This window comes from Rhizomucor pusillus, assembly GCF_041956525.1.
Source record: "Rhizomucor pusillus strain CBS 183.67 unplaced genomic scaffold VTP01scaffold_4, whole genome shotgun sequence".
In the NCBI taxonomy this organism is placed as follows: Eukaryota; Fungi; Mucoromycota; class Mucoromycetes; order Mucorales; family Lichtheimiaceae; genus Rhizomucor; species Rhizomucor pusillus.
The window spans coordinates 172,595-188,827 of NW_027192146.1; the positions used below are offsets into that span (position 1 = coordinate 172,595).

At 44.5% G+C, this 16,233-nt stretch overlaps 8 protein-coding genes across 8 annotated transcripts; 5 read left to right on the forward strand and 3 right to left on the reverse strand.

Annotated features, from left to right (window-relative positions):
* Positions 1–207: 207 nt before the first annotated feature.
* Positions 208–2,234, forward strand: VTP01DRAFT_7356 (uncharacterized protein; the record flags this gene model as incomplete). The annotated part of the gene is made up of 4 exons (XM_069386359.1): positions 208–1,396; positions 1,459–1,523; positions 1,588–1,639; positions 1,726–2,234. 4 exons carry the CDS (start codon positions 208–210, stop codon positions 2,232–2,234), a joined length of 1,815 nt encoding a protein of 604 aa, XP_069241822.1.
* Positions 2,235–2,354: 120 nt separating this feature from the next.
* On the reverse strand, positions 2,355–3,516 carry VTP01DRAFT_7357 (uncharacterized protein; the record flags this gene model as incomplete). The annotated part of the gene is made up of 4 exons (XM_069386360.1): positions 2,355–2,593; positions 2,671–3,000; positions 3,068–3,395; positions 3,472–3,516. 4 exons carry the CDS (start codon positions 3,514–3,516, stop codon positions 2,355–2,357), a joined length of 942 nt encoding a protein of 313 aa, XP_069241823.1.
* Positions 3,517–4,265: 749 nt separating this feature from the next.
* VTP01DRAFT_7358 (uncharacterized protein) lies at positions 4,266–5,259 on the forward strand (the record flags this gene model as incomplete). Its single annotated transcript, XM_069386361.1, has 5 exons — positions 4,266–4,297; positions 4,357–4,452; positions 4,510–4,639; positions 4,695–5,072; positions 5,134–5,259. 5 exons carry the CDS (start codon positions 4,266–4,268, stop codon positions 5,257–5,259), a joined length of 762 nt encoding a protein of 253 aa, XP_069241824.1.
* A 33-nt stretch (positions 5,260–5,292) lies between these two features.
* On the reverse strand, positions 5,293–7,200 carry VTP01DRAFT_7359 (uncharacterized protein; the record flags this gene model as incomplete). The annotated part of the gene is made up of 11 exons (XM_069386362.1): positions 5,293–5,328; positions 5,373–5,396; positions 5,455–5,557; positions 5,615–5,726; positions 5,790–5,853; positions 5,918–6,126; positions 6,187–6,268; positions 6,330–6,469; positions 6,529–6,643; positions 6,700–6,880; positions 6,944–7,200. The coding sequence occupies 11 exons, from the start codon at positions 7,198–7,200 to the stop codon at positions 5,293–5,295; spliced, it is 1,323 nt and encodes a 440-aa protein (XP_069241825.1).
* An 817-nt stretch (positions 7,201–8,017) lies between these two features.
* On the reverse strand, positions 8,018–8,326 carry VTP01DRAFT_7360 (uncharacterized protein; the record flags this gene model as incomplete). Its single annotated transcript, XM_069386364.1, has 1 exon — positions 8,018–8,326. The coding sequence occupies one exon, from the start codon at positions 8,324–8,326 to the stop codon at positions 8,018–8,020; it is 309 nt and encodes a 102-aa protein (XP_069241826.1).
* Positions 8,327–10,522: 2,196 nt separating this feature from the next.
* Positions 10,523–11,480, forward strand: VTP01DRAFT_7361 (60S ribosomal protein uL2; the record flags this gene model as incomplete). The annotated part of the gene is made up of 4 exons (XM_069386365.1): positions 10,523–10,702; positions 10,769–10,791; positions 10,854–11,349; positions 11,415–11,480. 4 exons carry the CDS (start codon positions 10,523–10,525, stop codon positions 11,478–11,480), a joined length of 765 nt encoding a protein of 254 aa, XP_069241827.1.
* A 169-nt stretch (positions 11,481–11,649) lies between these two features.
* On the forward strand, positions 11,650–14,742 carry VTP01DRAFT_7362 (uncharacterized protein; the record flags this gene model as incomplete). The annotated part of the gene is made up of 12 exons (XM_069386366.1): positions 11,650–12,892; positions 12,957–13,063; positions 13,131–13,190; positions 13,263–13,448; positions 13,518–13,533; positions 13,598–13,873; positions 13,933–14,006; positions 14,062–14,176; positions 14,233–14,340; positions 14,401–14,436; positions 14,497–14,510; positions 14,566–14,742. The coding sequence occupies 12 exons, from the start codon at positions 11,650–11,652 to the stop codon at positions 14,740–14,742; spliced, it is 2,412 nt and encodes an 803-aa protein (XP_069241828.1).
* A 52-nt stretch (positions 14,743–14,794) lies between these two features.
* Positions 14,795–15,666, forward strand: VTP01DRAFT_7363 (uncharacterized protein; the record flags this gene model as incomplete). The annotated part of the gene is made up of 2 exons (XM_069386367.1): positions 14,795–15,148; positions 15,220–15,666. The coding sequence occupies 2 exons, from the start codon at positions 14,795–14,797 to the stop codon at positions 15,664–15,666; spliced, it is 801 nt and encodes a 266-aa protein (XP_069241829.1).
* Positions 15,667–16,233: the final 567 nt, after the last annotated feature.

The window sequence follows — 16,233 nt, forward strand, 5'->3', positions numbered from 1 at the left end:
AAGACTGCTATGTGTCAAACAAAAAAATGATGCGGTTCATTGTCCTTTTATTTGGCCATTGTTGCCAGTATGAAAAGGGTATATATTTTGGCTGAGACCTACAATGACGGAAAGATTGCTGTTTTTCTTCTTTCTTTTGTTTTTGTCTCTTTTCATCACCCTTTCTTCTGCCCTACCTCATACGTGATAACTGACATACTCGCTTACATGGCGCTGGTGTGCGAAGACGACAGCAACTGGGATAACGACATTGATTTTTCGAAAGGAATCCAGATGCCCATAAAATGTATTGAGAGTCGTGGCATTGTTGCAAGAGATCCCGATAAAGACCTTGCGAGTGCGTTTGCTCGGCTGGCTGATCCGTACGAAGACAATGAAGATGATGGCGACGACGATACGGACTCAACTTTCGTAAGCCATCACTCGGATAAACTAGTGATCGATGAAAGAGAGCAGCTCGTGTTTCCTGGCCTGGATGACTATATGATGCAGCAGCCGAGCCGCGGTGTTGTTACAAGACTGGGTACGCATAAACGAGTACAGGATTTTGATGATTGGGCACAGGATATCCGCTTCCCTTCGAAGGGCTTGAAGCCAGTTGCTCTGGATGAACGCCGAGTCCGTTTTATGGATCAGACAAGGGCATCAGACTCTATCTTTGACGACGACGAGGATGATGAAAACAAGGTCGACGATGAGGATAACTTCACTGGCAGCAATAGTGGCATTTCTGGCTCTGTAACCACTTTGCAGCAGCAGCAACAACAACAACAGCAGCAACAGCAACAGCAACGGCAACAAAAGAAGCCGTTGTATGAACGAGAAAATGACAAGGAAAGCTTTGATGATATCGGTTTTCCTGAGGATATGTCGGCCTTGTCTCTGAACAGCAAGAAACAAAGGAAACCTATTATCGAAAAAGAACTTGATGATGACGACTTTTGCAAAGGACTCAATATCGACAACGACGATGTGTTTCGTATTCCCCCGCAAGAACTGGTTCAGCGAAAACGGCCTTCATGTATACCCCGTCCTGTCACGCCGAAGAAGGATCCTGCACAGACAACATGGTCTTTATCACAGACAAGGCAACGTCGGTTCCGCGCTCCTACGTACGCCTCCATGCAACGTCAGGTGCCTCGTCCATTGACAGCGTCGTCGACTTCTCCTTGGACCTCTGCTCAACCACCGCCCATGTTCATCAAAAGACGACCAGCGACGGCCTCAGGCGTGCGTCGAGGTGCCAGTGGTGCAACGCTCATGGAACGACCTCGGTCGCGTATCATCTACGGCAACGGCTCAGAACTCGATGGGTTGGATATCTTGCCAGAATGGAAAGAAACATGCTTCCGACGACCATTGATAAAACAGCCTTGGCGTTCTCCAGCTCCAAGTGGCAAGTACTTGTCATAGGCATATATTATGTTTAGCTATTAATTCTGGTATGACATCGTCTAGATACCAATGCAAGTTACAACAACAACAACATTGTTGACTCACAGCGGCCTTGGCGGCATAACATGGTAACAGCTTTACCTGGATCTCGCTTCCGTCTACCTTGTTGCTCACGAAAGTTGCGGTAAATAGACCCGGCGCAAACCGACGTTGATAAGACCACATGAACAACCACTGCAAAGAGGTAACATTGCCAATTGTCACGCGTCTGTATTATGTACTAGCATCGGTACTGAATTTTCTTTCCCACTCTTTATCTTTCTGTTGTAGAATGTAACGGCATGAGATACGACGCTGCAAACTGCCGCTGGCAAGGCAATGAACCGAGTATCCTGCGTTTCAGCAATCCAATCTTGCCTACCAAGAAGCAAGAACCTACCCGCCGTCGAGGCCCTGCCTTGATCACGAACATGCAAAGAAACGGAGCAAGCAAATACACAGAGACTGTAGTGGGATCCATGGTGTTTGATACCACTCAGATGAGATGGAAGCAAACGAAGCCTGAGGAAGATGAAAATGTGCTTGAAGGAATAGAGGACCTGCACGATTCAGCTTACCCTGCGCAAGTTGCACCTATCAAGGCAATGCAAATACATCACCCGACCGAGATAGCACGTGAATTTGAGCTATCTAGACAGAGGCAACGCCAAATGTTCGATGAAGAAGAGACTCACAACCGGCTAATGAAGGTCTGGAGAATGCTTCCAGAGGAAGATATCTTCTTGGAAACTCGCTCTGGCGCAATCGTACGTGCCCAAACGCATATGCTGTATCAATAGCATCAAGAAATGCGTTTGACTCTGCATGGACTCGATCTCTTTTCCTAGCCTCTTTTGTGTGTATCTCTTTATATTTTATCCAAACAATGATATATATTATATGTTTTCCACTCAAGGTCTTTAACCAGAGCCGCCCGAGTATTTCTTGCCAAAGAGCAACACCTGGAGCTTATCGTAACCAGACAACACACCAGCGCCAGCAATGGCACGTAGAATGTTTGCGCCGGCACCCTTGAAGAGGGACATGGTACCTTCTTTGGCAATAATCTCTTGGAATGCAGCCAGCGAAGACTTGTACTTGACGGCAGCACCCGAGGTCATCATCATACGTCTACGAACAGTGTCAATAGGATATGAAGCTAAGGAAAACAAAGGAGAAAGAAGAATATGGTTAGCACCGTGGAAACTATGTGATCATGGTTATCATGCTACTTACCGAGACCGGCACCAGTAGTCACAGCCCATCCGAGCAAGAAAGTAGCAATGAAGCTTTGCTGCAAAGAAGCTGGCATAGCAGGCTTGAGCGAGTCGTACATACCAAAGTAGAGACCGCGGTAGACGATGATACCAACACAGGAGATGGTGAAACCACGGTAAAGGCCTGCAATACCATCAGAGGCCAAGGTCTTGCGGTAGACGTCAATCAAACCGTTGAATTGACGCTCGCCACCAGCTTTGGCAGCAGACTTGGCATCGTTTGCAAGACGTGTACGAGCATAGTCAAGCGAGTAAACAAACAGCAAGCTCGATGCACCAGCAGCGCCACCTGTACCAAACAGCGCGTTGAGCACGAAAATATACGGTTTCTCCTATTTATCTAAACTCTTGCTTACCGGAAGCCAAGTTACCAGCAAACCAGGCCCAGTAACCATCCTTAGTCTTGTCCTTGTTGAACATGCGCTTGAACTTGTCGCGGAAAGCAAAGTTCAAGGCTTGAGTAGGGAAGTAACGAATAACGTTGGCAGTGTTGCCGCGCCAGAGAGAGATGACTCCTTCGTCTTTGATAGTACGAGTGAAGCACTCGACGATGCCCTTGTAGGGATGGGACAGTCTACCCTGCTTGATCATTTCATCCTGATTCTGGATAAGCAGCTTGACACGCTCAATAGGGGCGGCAGCCGTCTTGGACACGGCGGCAGAGACACCACCCATGAGGAAATCCTACATACGCCGTTATTTACATCGGTCTCTGGCTGTAAACGAAAAAGGGATAGAAGAGAGGAATTCGGATACGTACCACGACAAATTGGTTCTTTGGTTTCTCGATCTTTTGGTCAGCCATGGGTGAGACGCAAACAAGGAAGAAAAGCAAAGGAAAAAATAAAAGCGTCATGCATCCTTTTTTGTTTTTCCTTTGAGCACATGGCCCTGGCCGCAAATTCGCAAAACGCGTTGCATCATGGTGATCACGCATATTCCCCCGCAATCCCACCCCCCAGAATGCTAGCAGTGCTCTGCAAAGCCGACTCGGCTCAGCGTGTCCGGAAGCAAAGTTTGGTGCAGTTCCACAGCGCACGAACCCCCTTCCTCCCATTCAGGACGATAAGTCCTGGAATCTCTCAGTATACCGATTATCGAGCTCGTCGCAAAGCTCAGTTAAGAAGATTCTGGCTTATTTTTTTTTTTCAATCTAACTTCCGTTTGCTGTTGAGGCTACTGAATACTCTCAATGCGTGTGTATATGATATGTAATCAGATACATAGTTTTCCCCCATCGGCCTGATAGCTCAGAAGATTGGTGTCACTGAAAACCATGGAAAACTGAGCATACATTCTGGGTTAAAAGTTGCGTTGCTGCTGTCAGCTTTCATAGGAAGAATTGATGCCTGAATTTCGAGATCTTTCTATAATATCCTAGAGTCAGTTAACTTTACCAGCGTTCAAACTAAAAGTGAAATATATGAGCACAGCAAGCTGATTGCTGGACCAATTTTTGCTGGATGGGTTTGCTGCTGCTGCTGCTGCGGTAACTCAACAGCCACTCGTAACTTTCGAAAGTTGCCGCGAACTCCTTGAGCACACTCGATAAACATGGTGATTCAACAACCCAACTCACAAATCAAGTACGTAGACACTATGAACATATTGTTAATCGGTCTGAATCTGATGCAACCCTCTCAAGACTTACAAATGTTTCCGTCGTACGGTTACGAAAAGGCGGAAAGCGGTTCGAACTGGCATGCTACAAGAACAAGGTTATGGAATGGCGAAATAATGTGTATGTCTAAAAGTGTGCCACCTATGCATATGAAAAACGCTGACAAAATATACATAGTGAGACAGATCTGGACGAAGTGCTGCAAGTACACAGTGTATTCATAAACGTATCAAAAGGTCAAGTGGCAAGCAAAGACGATTTGATGAAATGTTTCAAGACAGATGATACAGACAAGGTTATCCAAGAAGTGAGTAATTATGAGCTTTATGCTAATGACCGTACTGACATCGAACGATTATTAGATATTGAAAAAAGGCGAACTTCAAATTGCAGAAAAGGAGAGGAGTAATCAACTGGAATCAATGTGGAAGGACATTGCGAATATCGTCACCGATAATTGCGTCAACCCACAGACAAAGCGACCCTACACAGTAACCATGATTGAGAAGGCCATGCAGGATCTACACTTGAGCGTGAATCCAAAGAGAAGCAGTAAATCTCAGGCTTTGGAAGTTATCAAGCAATTACAAGAGAAGCAGATATTACCTATCCAACGAGCACAAATGCGAATTCGCGTAACATTACCGCAAGGCAAAGAAACGAAAAAGATGCGCGAAAAATTGACGCCTCTAATTACATCAGTGGAAGATGAGGACTTTGATTCAGGGGAGTATGAATTGGTAAGTACCATGTATACAATAGTTTCACGAGCAGGCGGAGGATATTGATGCACGAGACTAGATCGCTCTAGTCGATCCCGGTAAATACCGTCAAATCAACGAGCTCTTGCAGAATGAGTCAAAGGGAAAAGGACAACTCGAGATCATGAACCTGCGAGAGAAGGAGGAAGGCGATGAAAAGTTCTAAAATACCGGGGAGTCTAGAATAAACAAATTGTCTTCATTCCTTTTGATCCATCGTAGTAGCTGATTCGAACTGGAAATAAGGGTCGATTTCGGCGTGTTTGCTTTGAAAATAACATAGAGCTCAAAGGAAGACGTGATCTATTATCTTCTTCGTCAGACATGTGCAGAAATCTCCATCCAATAGACATGATTTTACCCATCCTAATCCAATTTCTTGTTCGCTTTCATGATAATACAGCTTCAACGGACGTGTGCGGGCATGCATTCGATCATGCATATGCTGGTACAAATGGAAGAGTCTAGTCGGGTACCTATTTAGAATGAGAACACTCTCGAACGCTAATTATTACCCGCACCTTCTTTGATTCTGTTCGTTGGTATATGGCTCGGTATATGCCGGACACGTAAACTGCACATGTATTTTGCTCTTATACAAAAAATGGAGCAGCGAGGGTGCTCTAATATTTTCTACAAAGAAAAGAAGAGTTAAAAATACCGTTGTATACAGGTTATTACATCGTTGGCAAATACCAATAGTATAGATTTTCTCCGAGGCTGCTACGATAGGTTCCAGCACTTTCCGTTTTTGCATAGTCTATTATACCAGTAATACTGCTTTAGAGCTATGGGCCTGTTCTTTACCCATGGATTTAACTTACTTCGACAATCGAGGTTTTCCATTCGCTGATTTCAAAAAATCGATCTTTGTCTGTGCTTATCATCACAATAGACACGTCCTTTTCGACGTAGCAAATATAAGCATGTAGAAATCCTTTGGAGTTAAACTTGGGTAGACACAATGGTGTCCAAGACTCTGCAGCCCTGAACGTTGTGGACCCTGTCAACATGTTGAACAGCAAATGCAAATCTATGTATGCAAAATGGTTAGCAATTTATACTACTGCATTGAAATATAAAACGATCCTGCCTGATGGATGTAAGCTATTTTTTCGAGGGCGTAAAAGTGTAACTAAGCGCCCTTTTGCAACTATCATCGCGTACAGTAGATTCTAATAACCTCAATTAAGCAGTTTGTAAAATAACCATCGCTCTTAATTGCATAAGATTTACCTTGACTCGGCCGTTGGAAAGGATAGATCCAGCTTGATCCCTTACTGACCGATTGAGCCGCAGGCACTGGAGAGCACTTAGCATGAAACTGTGGTCTTTACAAAAAAGACCCGATAAGCTATCCAGAAACACTTCGGTACCTTATAGATAATGTTCGGTCAAAACATACGATAGTTTCAGCAGTAGAAGACTGTGTTACCTCCAAGAAGACGTCGTAGGTCGAAATTAACTCTCTGCTGGAATATCTTGGTGAGTTGTACACTTGTCAGTACGCTAAGGATCTGATTGTGGATATACAGCAATTGCTCTCGTAGCTGATGCGAATGTCAAATATAAGCAGAAGCCCTTGACCTCGAACTGATCTTCTTACCAACGCATCTGACTCGCCAGTCTGGGATACTGCCAAAAAATACAATGGTTCTTTATGCAGAAACACAAACTTATGCTCGCCAGCTTTGATGGACTTTATCATATCCCCACTGTCCTGGAAAAACGATATGATTGCTTGAATGACACCCATTAAAGGCGATATCCGCGACTCGTCTCCGTATCTGTGTTGCATATTGTAAGCTTCAGATATTCACACAGTGAGTCTGTCCAAACCAGAAGCTTGCCTTGTCCACACTGGCTTTCCAGCACTGCTCAAAACAAAAAGATGTTTACTGTGCTGTGTCCACACTGTAGAGCTGGAATCGTTTGCTGAATCATCGATAAGCGATTGCCGTCTAATCATCGGACGTGTGATTTTGGGAGCAACAGGGCTTTCACTAGAATGTGAGGAGAAACTTGAAGTAGGCGAGTCTGCCAGTGAGGATCCGTTCGATGCACTGCTAGGACTAGTACTCTGCTGTATCGCGATCGGCTCCCGCATTGTTTTACGAGCGAGCTGTAATAAAGAGAAGGAGCAAAATCCGGCTGCAAAGTTTGCAAATTCATGCCATTATGCATTCAACTACAGATACTTTCTCTGTAGGTCGAAAGTGCACAGGACGAAGCTCTAAATAATTCAAAGCAATAACCAAGAGTTGATATGTGGCAAGAACGCTTATTTGTAATAAAACCTATCCACGAGGATTATCTACAGTGAAAAGATTCTCGCACAGCATTTCTACAAGCTAGCTAGCTACATCTCAGGCATCAAGTCATGTTCAACGGCTTACAGTGCTTTATGAGATTACATGCTCGCAGCTGAAGGTGCAAATGTTGTTTACGACTTGCGAAAGTTCTTGGTGAACAAGCAGTACGATAGATCAATTAACGTTTCATAACATTTTAACTTTCGACGTTATTGTCAATGGTGGATATATTGTAGTTTATACAACGCTTTGATAGGGAGACCGTATGCAGCCAGCGTTTTGACATCGTCGGCTATACGAGCTGAGCACGGTAGAGGTTGTCGCACATCTGCAACAAGGAATTGTCGGAGCGTAGCAGGAATAACCATACCTCGAGCCTCTTTTTCGCGTTGTACAAACGAAAAAAGAATGCCCAACGTTAGCCTCGTGCTGAGCCCATTGCTGGGTAAAAGATTATATTTGCATATGCATTGTATGTACAGGTGTGAGAAAACTAGAGTAGTCAGGATAAAAAGAAGGGGTTCAGTGGGATCGAAGTAAGGGGTGGTATATGGAGAGGATGCAAAGTAATGAAGGACGGTATTAATTGGTGAAGTAGAATGCATTTATCATCTAGGACCAAATGAACTTCTCCAAGGCTCGCGGCCGCTCTTCCAATGGGACAAGGAATGATACATCTAGGCGTTCATTGTCAAGGTCTTCATTGTTCTCTTGTTCACTTGGAGCATTGAAAACGAGTTGCTTTGGTGCCTTGGAAATGACATTTTCAGCCTTGCTAATGTTCTCCGCGTTCTCCGTCGTTGTAAAAGCAATAACATTCCCGTCTTCGTCCGCCCATACGCGGTCAATCGGTACAGGCAGGGCGCTGGTGACGGCTGTCAGCAATAGAGTAAGCAGCAGAAGAGTAATGGATCGATGCATAGTTGAAAGAAAGAGGAGAAGCGAGTCGCCAAACAAGGAACGTGCATCGAGCTTTTTATTTTAGGCAGTGTTTTATTTCTGGGACGTTGAGCGGGGCTGGAAAAAGGGCTGAATAACACTGCCACACCTGTCCAGATACGCCGAGGCAAGGATCAAAACAATGCCTTTCTTTGTGCAGTCCTACATTGGAGCTGACAGACGAAGAGCTGGAAGTAAATATGTTCTCAGTCTCTCCCTTCTTTGTTACTTGTTTTGCAGAGAGGTACCAGCCGAAACAAATTTGGTAGATAAACTTTCTAAGCATACATCATTTTAGGTCTAATATGATTATTTGTTCCACGCACACGGCGTTTATTCGCTTCTCAACATAACTGGTCGCTGCGCAGTATCCCCGCAGCTTCAAATTTTTCAATACAACCTTACTATCAACTCCTTATTTGTAGCAAATTCAGACCTACCATTAAAAAGCTTCTATACATCAATTGACGCATAGTCTTTGCTGATTGATGCGTTTCACGAAAGCGAAGCTATTGCTGTATAAAAGTTCTCGAATGTGCGTTCAATTGCCTCGATTGATGCAGACACTTACAACGGATATATCCGTTGTGTTCCTGTAATCTGATGATATAATGGAATTACAACCTTTTCGATATATAATGACTTTTGACGATGATGTGCAGTGAAATAACCGATCACTTGTCAATTAATGGATACTAATTTGTCCACCTGTGCTGAAATCGGCACAGTAACAAACTCTTATAACTTCGCCGCAATCCATGGAAGAAATAAAAAGCTGGTGTCATCATAAAGCCCTGCATCTCTTCTATCTGCCAAATTAATTTCACATCATTGCCTGTGGTTGCTGGCTACCATCGGTCAGTTTCGGAGGATATATGTGTGCCGAATTCGGCACAGTCTTTGATCGACTGTTGTCCTTCAGGAATGCGAATAACATTTACAGGAAAATTATACCAGAAAAAGTCTAGGGATTCAAACAGTAGTACGATGTGTTTTCATTTGCTGTTTTCGGCGTGGGAGGCATAACAAATCTTACAAAAAGCTCGAACGGTGTCACACGGACATCCATTTCTGAGTCCGCTTGTGGCATACCGCACAGTGTCTCCTTCCAAAGAAATGATTCTATGAGCAACAGATAATCCCCGCGGTCTTGTGGAAGGTCCAGAAGGCTCTACGCGCCTTTGGATATTTTCAATATGATTCAAAATGGACTGAGCAAGGCGCATCGCCTCTAAAACGCTCGAAAGCAAAGAATGCATTCGCTTCAGCGTCGGCTGGAAAGAAAGCGAAGCAGTGCACATCCCAGCGATATCTTCTCATAATATGTATCGTAAAAATATGTCATGTTGTCCCCGTGGTTGCTTGCTGTATCAAAGACGTCCTTATGAGCCTCATCTTGATCAAAGACAGCAGATTGTACGAGTAAAAGTCTCCAAATGGTCAACCATTCACCGAGAAATACAGTCGCCTGGCATATTCGTGCCTGCGTTTGTTATGTATTACACGTTTTGGCTTTTTATCTCGTAGCGCAGCAATATACGTTTCATCTTCTCGAGACCTCTTCACTGAGATTCATTGGAAGATGGAGACAGTAGTTTTCCATACCTCTTTTCAGTCCTGATACTCGTCGTACGCTGATTATAGATCCATCGGTCTTCGTTCTAGTGTAAAAATGTCCTGGAATACCTATGTAAAATTCTTATCAATTTAACTTATTCAGAACGCCTTACGCCTAGTCATGGTTGCAAGTCGGATGAAGCTCTTATTTTGCTTTCACAAAGGGATACTCCTCTGGTCTTGTAGGCGCAAACAGCGCATCCAACAACTGATTTTACAAGGGCCATAGACTTGATACATCATCATGGCTAACGAACCGATGTACTGACTATGACTTGCCTTTTCATGTATCCCTCAATGTGCAAGTGTAAATTCACGCAAAATTATTTACAATAAGCTTGAGGACACCGAAATTCATTCCCAGTTTGGAAAGTGCTCTGTGCGAGGGTGCCAAAAGCGTTCAACGCTGCAAAGATGCACTTCCTCTCCACTTTCTGATAGGTACGGTATAGCAACGTCGCATACGTCTCAATGTACTGCAGTATACGACGATCGACGGATGTTGGATGGATGAATGAAGGACGGATGGATTAATACGGTTTCTTTTCTTCGCAGCCAAAGATGGGTCGTGTCATTCGTGCCCAGAGAAAAGGTGCCGGAAGCGTCTTCAAGGCTCACACCGTTGGACGCAAGGGTGCTGCTCAATTGCGTGTTTTCGACTTCGCTGAGCGCCACGGTTACATTCGCGGTCTTGTCAAGGAAATCGTTCACGACCCCGGACGAGGTGCTCCCCTTGCCAAGGTAAGCCTACATTGTCGATCGATCTGACATGTGACATGTGGCACTAAAGAGTGGTTTTGAAACTAGGTTGTCTTCCGTGACCCCTACAAGTGAGCATTGATTCGATCGAGGTAGCAATTATGCCAGAAATCACTAATGTTGATCAACATAGGTACAAGCTTCGCACCGAGACCTTCATCGCCACTGAAGGCATGTACACCGGCCAGTTCATCTACTGCGGTAAGAAGGCCTCTTTGAACATTGGCAACGTCTTGCCCTTGTCTTCCATGCCCGAAGGTACTATTATCTGCAACGTCGAAGAGAAGGTTGGTGACCGTGGTGCTCTCGCTCGTGCTTCTGGTAACTATGCCACCATCATTGGTCACGGTGAGGACGGTCGCACCCGTGTCCGTCTCCCCTCTGGTGCCAAGAAGGTCATTCCCTCCACCTCCCGTGCTGCCATTGGTATCGTCGCCGGTGGTGGTCGTATCGACAAGCCTCTCTTGAAGGCTGGTAACGCTTATCACAAGGCCAAGGCCAAGCGCAACAACTGGCCCAAGACCCGTGGTGTTGCCATGAACCCCGTAGACCATCCTCACGGTGGTGGTAACCACCAGCACATTGGTCACGCTTCGACCGTCTCTCGTGTCGCTCCTGCCGGTCAAAAGGTAAAAAGCCGTGGAACAGACGAAAGATGTTGGATATGCTTTTCGATGCTAATCTTGGAATCTAGGTTGGTCTCATTGCTGCCCGACGAACCGGTTTGCTCCGTGGTACCAAGAAGGTCAAGGATGCTTAAACGATATATGTATCTATGTTCATTTTGCACCTACCTTCGCATCACAAAATAAAAGGTCACAAACAGCTACGCTGCTGCTTTTGTTTGTCGAATAGATTTTGGGTTTTGATATCCGCTCTTCGCAGCGGATTCAGCAGAATTTATGCTTTTTGCATAATTATAAAGGCCAATGAAGAGCAACAATAAGCGAAAACGTCAGAATAACAAACCCCAAACACAGACAAAAGGCATTGAAGCCTTTTTCGAGCAACAGCGGAAACGGCAGCATCAGTTGGAACAAGAAGCGTACGGCGATCCTTTGTTTCTGGGATCTGGATCAATGTCAAAAGCATCTGCTGGGAATCCAAATGAAAGCAACAATGTCTCGCTATCGAGCGCTAACGTCGCTGTTGCTGCAAAGCAGCAGTCAAAATTGGCAGCAGATACAACCGAAGCAGACGCAACCGATATGCCTAGTAAGCAGCAGACGCATAACACTGCTGCTACGCGTCTTGAGCCAAGTATGGAAAAGCGGCAACCGCAAGAAGCACCACTTTTTGTGAACGGGTTCTTTGCAAAATCTAAAGATATGCAACAGCCTGATTTGGCTACAGATCCCTTAATATTTGATACTTCGGCCTATTCGGTTGCATCCTGGCCCACCGTAGATGGCAAAGTCGTTGCCCCATATTCATTTTTGACCGAGGCATTTGTAATGATCTCGAGCACAACAACGAGGACTACCATTATCAACGTGTTGTGCAATATGCTACGTGTTCTGCTATGCTATACCCGTGACGACGTTCTACCGGCAATCTGGCTATGTTCGAATGCAATTGGAGCATCTTACAAAGGCATCGAATTAGGTATAGGACCTCTTGTCCTTTCAAAAGTCTTGAAAGCCGTATCGGGTGTCTCGGGCAAGACTTTAAAGGATCTATATAATGATCACGGAGATTGGGGGGATGTTGCTTACGCTGCAAAAACGTCTGTGCGCACGATTGTGGAACCTAAACCATTACGTGTCAAAGATGTCTTTGATACTCTTCATGCGGTTGCTGCAGCCAAAGGTAAAGGCTCAGTCGAAACCAAAGTAAACCTGGTCAAGCGTTTGGTCTTGGCAGCCAAAGGCGAACAGATCCGATATCTTATCCGAACGTGTGTTGCCCATCTGCGGATCGGTGCAGTGCGGACAACGGTACTAGTTGCACTGGCAAGAGCGTGCGTCCTGACTTACCCAGACAACATGCCTCATGGTGCGCTGGTACGAAGACCAGTTGATTCTCGGGATCAAGTCTTGGAAAAGCTCAAAAAGGCGGAAGCCTTACTGAAGGAATGCTATGCGCAGTGTCCCAACTGGGACGCTATTGTGCCATGGTTGCTGGAGTGCGGCGATGTTGGTCGAGTCTTTGAGCGCTGCGGATTGACAGTTGGTGAGCACGCAATACTTCAGGCTTCAAAAACTATATCTTTTCAGCTTACTCTGAAATTCTATAGGTATTCCTTTACGGCCTATGCTGGGTCAAATCACGCGTAACCTGTCTGACCTGTTTCTGCGCCTAAAAAATCGAGATTTTGTGTGCGAATGCAAATACGATGGACAGGTATTGAGTTGTAAAAGTTACTGGTTTCACTATTGAACCCGACAAGGCTGAATCAAAGGAATTCTAGCGTGCGCAAATACATGTGGATGAACACGGCAGCGTCAAAATATACAGCCGTCACTTAGAGGTAAAACAACATCCTTTCTACAAGCTTCCAACATCAAAAGAATCAAGAGACGCTAACGGTTATTTCGAATAGGATATGACTGAAAAGTATCCAGATATCGTGGAAACGCTTCCCAAAGTCCGTCTAGATAGCAGTAGTTCCTTTATCATGGATGCTGAGATTGTCGCCGTTAATGAGCAAGGCAAGATTTTGCCATTTCAGACGCTTAGCAACAGGGGGCGGAAAAATGTCACAATAGAAAACATTACAGTTCAAGTGGTAGGGTCAATCTTAGCAAATTTATCCTGCATTATTTCTCTGAGACTAATCAATGTTTAACCATTCAAGTGTGTATTGGCATTCGGTAAGTCATTTTATTGAATAATGTTAACTTCCAATCTTACATTGTGATTTTTTTGTATGTATAGATCTTATGTACCTCAATAGAGAATCTTTGTTACGGCTGTCTTTCCGCGAGCGACGGTCTCTGCTTAAAGAGCGATTTGTTGTGGTTCCAAACAAGTTTGATTTTGTTTCGTCGCTCGAAACAAGTGGGATAGAGGACAACATGGAGAAAGTCCAAAACTTTTTTCAAAATAGCATCGATCGAGGATGCGAAGGCCTCATGGTCAAAGTACTTGATCACCCCAAAGATGATCCAGTGGTGACAAACAGCAGGGATCTATTAGCAACATATGAACCAGGTATATATTAGCTCGATGGTCAAAGCTGACAATATTCCTTGCTAAGTTAATTGAATTAGACAAGCGTGTGGAAAGTTGGTTAAAAGTGAAGAAGGACTACATAGAGGGTGTTGGCGATTCATTGGATCTTGTGGTAAGCGGCGGAATGAAAATGCACTGATGATATGCTCACATGAAACTATCAAAAGCCAATTGGGGCTTGGTATGGTAATGGAAGGAAGGCTGGGTGGTATTCACCAGTCTTAATGGCGTGCTATAATCCTGATAATGATACATTGGAGAGCGTCTGTAAATGCATGTCTGGTAATATCACAAAGCAATACGCTTATAAATCCGTTAAAATACTGACGTTGAAATAGGATTTAGCGATAAATTCTACAAGGAAATGAAGGAATTCTATTCCGTGGAAAATAATCGTGTGCTGCAACATCCTCGACATGATTATGTTACAGATCACGTACCGGATGGTAAGTCTGCTCATATCGTGACAATAAGTGACTTTCTATTGATAGAGAGCCGATCTATAGTATGGTTTGATGCCACCGAAGTTTGGGAAATTAGAGGTAAGCATCAATCAAATGAGCAGAGTTTGTAAAGTTATGATATTAATTTGGGGTGATTAGGCGCAGATATTACGGTAAGCGTGAAAGATGCAATGCATAGTGAATTGATCAGCTTATGCGCATTATCAGTTGAGTCCTGTGCACAAGGCAGCTATAGGACTCGTTGATGAAGGGCAAGGGTTATCGCTTCGTTTCCCAAGGTATATTCGGAGCAGAGAGGACAAGACTGTAGAAGAGGCTACCACTAGTGAGACCATCGCAAATATGTATTTCAAGGCCGCACAGCGCGCAAATGCTGAAAATTGAGTTGCATGAAACCCTGGAACGCCCTAGTCTTTTTTCCATCTCACTGTAAAGCATGATTGACACCGATCAAGGACAATCTATAGCGACAAATACACTGCTTGTACCGGATATACCCAAGTCTTTCTTTCATAGTAAGACAGCCGTAGAGTCTATAAAAGATATCTTCCAAGATTTCGGATCCATCTATGCTTTTGTGGTCATGAAAGGATTCGGCCGATTGATGATCGTGTATGATGTCACTGCGAACGCGATGGAAGCAAAAGGGTCGCTTGATATGTCAACACTATATTGGGAGGAGCAGCAAGCACCTAACGGCGAAGTAGTTGCCGAGAAAGTTCGTGTCAGCAACGAGCCATTGGCGGAAGGTTTCTCGAACCAAAAGAGGTTACGCGTATACTACGGCCAGGTTTGTTGCATAACGCATTACCTTTAACCCTCCAATTGACGGCAATCTACTCTGCATATGCGGTTACGTAGCATAACCCCATCAATCAAGATCCTACCAATTTCCTGCTCAAAGTACCCGAAGCCGAACGCAATTTTTTAATATCTCCTCCGGGGTCACCTTGCGAGGATTGGCAGCAAACACGAGAATCACCACCAAACACAGCCGTATTGGCATCAGATTTAACACACGCAATTGCAGATATGTCCGACGATGATATTGGTGACCTCGAAAACTTTTCTTTGGAAAATCCTGAAGATACTGAGAGAAAGCAAAACAACGCCGGTAGTAAAAGGGTCATGCTCAAAATTGTTGGGCAAGACGACAATGATGAAAACGAACACCTACCACAGATCACGGTGCAAAACTGGGACAGCTCATCAGATCAAGAGGATATGGATATATCAAAAAGGAAACCAAACAAACCTTTCCCTCGAGCGACTATACTACACACACCAAGACCCCCGATTCACGAATAATATGAAATTACACTTCTGCTATTACGAAGAACCGTTAGTTATAATTCATCAAGTACTATACTCTTAAAACCCTTCCCTTTCAACAAATCCTAACTAGACGCCAGTATCAGGAAGAGTCATTGAATAGACGGAAGGCGGTTTCAGATCGATCTGCTGTTAAACGTTCGTCCACGTATGTTTAGTTAATTCCTTTTGAGAGAGGGACACTTGAGATTTTAAACTCTTATCTGACCTGTCTCATGACCTGATTTTTGCCTCTACTGCCTCGCCATTAATTCAATGTAAAGCCTCGGCCTGTTAAATGATAACTGGATTGACTTCAGGGCAGAAGTATTTTGCTGGATTCGTTATTTAATATGTACATACACAAACATGTATCAATCCAGGAACGCTCGAAAGTGCCGTGACCAGTTACGTCAAATGGCGATAGGCAGCTGAAATCATCGATTTGAATTCCTTGCTTTTAACTTTTGTGCACAGTAAGCGCTGACATGCATGAATTGCATTGACTGGAACCCACAGACTGCCGGAGATTGAAAGTCTTCACAGTTTTCGAAAATGCCGCGC